This window comes from Dreissena polymorpha, chromosome 13 (genome assembly GCF_020536995.1).
Source record: "Dreissena polymorpha isolate Duluth1 chromosome 13, UMN_Dpol_1.0, whole genome shotgun sequence".
Taxonomy (NCBI): Eukaryota; Metazoa; Mollusca; class Bivalvia; order Myida; family Dreissenidae; genus Dreissena; species Dreissena polymorpha.
Genome location: NC_068367.1, coordinates 56,873,876 through 56,879,602, shown reverse-complemented (window position 1 = coordinate 56,879,602; position 5,727 = coordinate 56,873,876). Strand labels below are relative to the sequence as shown.

The 5,727-nt window shown below is 33.6% G+C and overlaps 1 protein-coding gene across 1 annotated transcript; it reads right to left on the bottom strand.

Moving 5' to 3' along the window:
- Positions 1-1,273: 1,273 nt before the first annotated feature.
- Positions 1,274-5,274, bottom strand: LOC127854688 (uncharacterized). The gene is made up of 3 exons (XM_052389747.1): positions 4,747-5,274; positions 2,160-3,406; positions 1,274-1,635 (listed from the first exon to the last, which is right to left on the bottom strand). Exons 1-3 carry the CDS (start codon positions 5,073-5,075, stop codon positions 1,274-1,276), a joined length of 1,938 nt encoding a protein of 645 aa, XP_052245707.1. The 5' UTR covers positions 5,076-5,274.
- Positions 5,275-5,727: the final 453 nt, after the last annotated feature.

The window sequence follows — 5,727 nt, the reverse complement described above, 5'->3', positions numbered from 1 at the left end:
GAAACACTGACAGACAATGTTCATAAAAATACTTATGACATGCACATCATGAACAATATCATAAGATATTTATTAACAATAAGAAAACTAATCCTCAAAAAAAGTTATTTTAATAGTCTGTTCTTTAATGTTTGTACAATCCTTAATTTTTCAAACCTGGTTTGATTGAACTAATTAGTTGTGTTTGTTTGTTTGGCTTATGATATTTGAGCAATTTTCAATTTAAATTTCTTACTGATACAGCTTTGGTAAAGACATGGGATATTTGTAATACTGTTGAAGCCCAATGGCTAGAACTCACTTGGACTGACAACAAAAGTTTGAGCCATCGGGAATTCAAGCCAACTGATTTCTAATATACTTATGTTTAATAACGTGAGTCGGTAATAGATTTACATCTCCGGTTAAGATTATGCATGCTGCCTTAACCCCGTACTACGTTCTTCTATTGAAGATAATAGAACCAAATATATGCTTGATATTGTTATTAACCAATATACACAAAAAACAGTTACACATACTATAAAACAAATATCATATATAATTGTATAATATATATGCGCTTTTTTACGTAGCACAATTGCAGATACATGTAAGAAAAAGAACTAGGAAACAAACCATGCATAGCACTATATACACATCACTGAAATATTGAACAGCACTACATGTTTTTTTTATTTGCTTTTTTTTTAGAATCTCATGACAACAGTCTGTGTTTTGCTCATGAGTTGCTGTTTAGATACAAAGTCTTCTATTCCATCAAGTTGACATTATACATGTAAAGATGCAGCCATTCCAGTAATAAAAATACTGCATTCACAAAAAGGCCAGATTTTATACAAAAGTTCATCTTTTACTCAAAAATGATGGAGACGATGACATTTTGCAGTAATGGGGTTCCTTAAAACAAGCTATTTTAAGCGAATAACAGCTTTATGTGACCCAAAGCGAAAAAACAGCGACAGGGACTGTAAAAACAGTTCGATAATTCGACCCTCCCGAATTCGAACCATCCTACAGAAAATCATATGAAAAAATAGCAATAAAAAATCGGTGCTTCGAGTTGAGTTCAAGCCAACCGCTATTCGAGCCAAGCAAGTTCAAGCCATCAGGTATGGACTGTGGTTTCATACAGGGAATATTGAATTTGTCCTATTCCAACTGTCACTGTGTCTTAAATATACTTTATACGAAACTGTGACACTGTTTAAAATGACAACTGTTTAAATGAATGTATGAACTATTATAAATGACCAAAATCTTACTCCAACAGTCACTGTGCCTTCAACACCATAATGTCATTATTGTCCCACATTCCCACAATGATTGAGCCTGTGAGCCTACTGTAGAAGACAGATAAAGGGCAAGTCACACCATCATTCTTTGTGACCACCATTGCCAGTATCTGTGTCCCATCCCTGTCAAGCTGGTAGATTGTGTCTGTACAGTATCCACACACAAGAACTTGTCCTGAATCTGTCACATGAAGGCCAGGTAAAGAACATAAAGAGTTCAGTGGCAGGTCAGTCGGGGTGGAGATCACTGTGCCATCACTAGACAGTGTGACCAGCTGCTTTCTGATCCAGTTGATCACATATATCCTGTCTCTATCTGGACTCACTGCACAGGAGGTAACTGTGGTATGGAAGACAGTGATGATGAAATGTTGTTATCATGTGGAAATGAAGGGTGTGATATAAAAAGTAGCGAGCCTAATGTTCTTGTTATACAATAAAGCCCAGCTTTTGTTTAGTATTTAGTACATACATGTACATAAAATACTTAAAATACAATTATTATTATTATTAAACATAAAGAACAGTAATGTCAACTATAAAGAACAGTTGTATTATGGATGTGATATTTTTTGGTTCTGTTATTAAGATACGTTGGTTAGGTGTTTGACTTTTTGGAATAACTATCAAAGATATAATTGTCTATCTTAAAATATAATTATGAAAACATTTCCTTGATTTGCAAAATATCGTATTTCGGAATATGTATTAAAAATTACATAATTAAATTTGGTTCTAGATGTGCAGATCATTATTTACAAAACATATATTTGTTTGATAATAATTACAGGATGTGAAGCTTGATTTCAGTGACAGTAGAAGCAAAGTTTTGAACATTAGAATAATGCTAGGAATAATTATTACCTGCATTGTAGTAACCTGATGTATCCTTATACATCTCCCTCACCAGTTTTCCATCCAGAGTATAGAGATACAGAGCTGTACCATCTGTAATGTACAGGTTACCATGGTGATGGGCAATACCCAAGCATTCATGTTTGAGCTCCAGTATCCTGTCATTTATCAACTGACCATTGGTCACTCTGATAAAATGGACCTGGTGGTGCCCCACAGTAACAGCTACCAGATTGGAGTCAATGCTGCACATGGACCATGGTGCACTAGAAAAGACATAGTGGGCCACCACCTTGTAGGTCTGATCCAGGAGCTTCACTCTACATTGCACAATGTCTGTAATGATGAGTTCTCCAGAAGCTGTCTCACAGATACTTGAAATACAGCATACGTCTATATCACTCTTTATCGTCACACTGTACTTCTTACTACTCTTCACTTTTATGATTTGATAAGACTGGCTTACTGAACCTGGTTGATATCCCTGGACCAGCTGATGTGTTGAACTTGATAATGGATCAATCACCTGTCCTGACTTAGTCAGATCACTTGTTCTGTTTCCAGGGCTATAACTTCTAGATGTACTAGATAATGGATGGGATTTGTTTACCTTGAATCCTGAAGTTTGGTTTCCAGTGTCAGACTGGCTGGTTTCTTTGGGTTTATTCTGTCTGCTGTCCGTGTTTTGTGTTGTCCTTTTCGTAGGTTGTGATTTTTCCACTGTTCTCAGTACTTCTCCCAATCCTGAGAGTGTGGACAAGGTTTGTTGGATGGCTTTATCAGGTTTAAAGGTAATTGTCATTTCAGTCTTTGTTGTCATTTCTTTTAAAACTGATTCTACCTTCAGAGACTGGTCAAGACATTTTCTGTACTTGATAAAACTTAGTGCTTCACTTTTGTCTTTTATTTTCAGCAAATCTTCATGCAGGCATGTAATATTTTTAATGGATTCAGTGCAGTTCTTTATGTCAGTTTGAATTGATGCCCTCATGGTTGCCAGTAATGTGTCCAACTCCTTCTTGGTATATTTCTCCAGTTTATCCAAAGAATCATTAATTGTCTTTCTTAAAGCATTGATTTCTTCCAGAATTTTCTTGTATAATTTCTCAAGAGACTCCATGTTTTTCTCAAAGTCATTTTTCTTATGTTTTAACTGCTGGTGTTGTGTATAAATAGTTGTCGACAACTGTGTGAAGTCTCCTTTTTGATGAAGATCTTTCACTTTGTCAGATATTAGTACCACATGACTGCATTTCCTACAAAATCAAATCCACTGTTTACATCATGTATGTGTTTTCGCAAGTGTTGTTTATATTACTTGATCTACAATATATGTTGAATCATATTATTTTGTCACACAAAATATCTTAAAAAACAAATATCTTGACAAACAGATCACTCATTCAAAGGTCAAGGTCACCCGAGTTTGGATCATAGAATATATTTTTTCACAATATTTATTTTCAGAACACCTTGATCTGTGATCATACAAATTGATATAGTGGTAAAACGGGTGGAAAAGATGTTTGTATCCCGTCAAGGCTATAGGATTATCCTGCTTATAAAGGGACTTGCTCCCATCCATAAACACAATTTCTTTTATACCTGATGATAAAATATGACATTTTTGCAGTGAAATGACATCAGTGAAAATAAACAAATTGTTATTTTCACTGGTGAAAATAACACATTTTCGGAACTACTTTTTCTATTTTTAGATTATCATATCAAGATTTACTTTATGCATTAAGCTTTGTTTTCCTGTATGGAGGCACGCCACGGGAGAAAGGGTAACTTTTCAGCGAAATGAAACAGTTTTTAATTATTTTCTTGAAAAAGAGGCATTAAAGAAACAGAAAATTTGTTTATGTCAGTGTAAGAGCGTTTGTTATTTCACTCGTGATCATAGAAAAATAATATTTTTACTCCTGGCTGTGCCACTCGTGAAAATATATTTTCTATGATCACTTGTGAAATAACAAACGATCTTACACTGACATGAACAAATATACTCTATTTATTTAACCGGGATATCAATTCAACAAATTGTTTTACTTTGAGATCACAAGGTTAAGGTTCAAAATCATATGAACTTGTATCCAGAAATTGTTTTCTGCATGAAATCTAGAGAATGCTTTCACATATGATCTCTATATTGCTATGCTTGTGAGGAGGAAAGACAAATAGTAATGAGGTCAAGAGGTCAAAGATTAAGGTCACATGTTCTTGATGCATTACAATTGTTTATGTATACTTATATCTAAAAATCTCTTAGCATCATTTAAATCAGTATGCTGGTCTGTATGAAGAATGTCCCATAATGATTATCAAGTCAAGAGATCAAAGCCTAAGGATGGGCTTTGCTGCATTTCCCAATTATCTCTTGTTTCATGAGTGATGCAGTGGTTAAAAAGGTTAAAAATCAAAATTAAACCAATACAAGATTATATTTTACATCAGGCAGTTGAAATCAAATAAAATCAAAGGTATAAGGTCTTCTTTTGTAATATTTGCTATCTTGGGAGGAATAAAGGCTGGTTACAAATTGGTACAGACATGTAAAAACGATCATCATAAGGAGTGCACCTATACTTACTGATGATTGTGGACATGGCAGACATGACACATCAGCTGACTGTGGTCCTCACAGAATATGGTTAGTTGTTCTTTCCTGTGTTCCTGACATTTCTCTTGTTCAGCCACATTAGTCTCAGGCCATTTGTTGATTTTTTCTTTGCTCAAAACTGCATGCTTCTTGTAAAGATAATTATGATACTCCACACATTTGCTACAGTAAAATTTAGAACAGTCCTCACAGTAAAATTCAGCCTCTGTGTTTCTATCATTTTCCTGACAGGTGAAACAATTAAAGTCAAAAATAAAGTCACATCCTCTCTGGATTGAACCCTCCATATTAGAAGCCATTTTTGTCACTGTTAATATTTTCTGTCGTTAAACATTGAACTTCAATCTTAGTTGCAAATGTCAGATGATATCCGGTCATGCGATTGTGTATAGTGTCCTACATTATTTGATAAAGAAGCCATATCTTAAAACTAAATTTGGCTATTTACAGTACGATTTGGTTTAAAATGATACAAAAACTCTTTATAAATGCTGTTGAGTTTTATGAACTCGTCACTAAACAATATGTTGACAGATAAACATGGTATATTTTAACTCAAGGCAAGAGTTTAACGTAAGGGAACTAAATAAGTTTTTATGTTAAATGTTTATGTAGATTAAACTTAAAATTTTGTAATATATACACACTATCTTAAATATATTATATAATATAATCAGAAACAAAAGATTTAGAGAGGACTTGCACAAGTGTACAATCTGCTTATTGTCAATATATAACAATGAAAACTATGTATCTATATTGCTGATATAACTGCTTTATAATTTGCTGCAAATAAAGTAAATAACTAAACTAAAACAACCAATAAAGGTTATGGGCAAATTAATAGCATCATATTTAAAATTGAAACAAGAGCCTGAAGCTCTTTAATTATATTAAATTAAACTGCCCTTTATTTTATTAACAATTAAATCAATATATGTTTGATTCTTG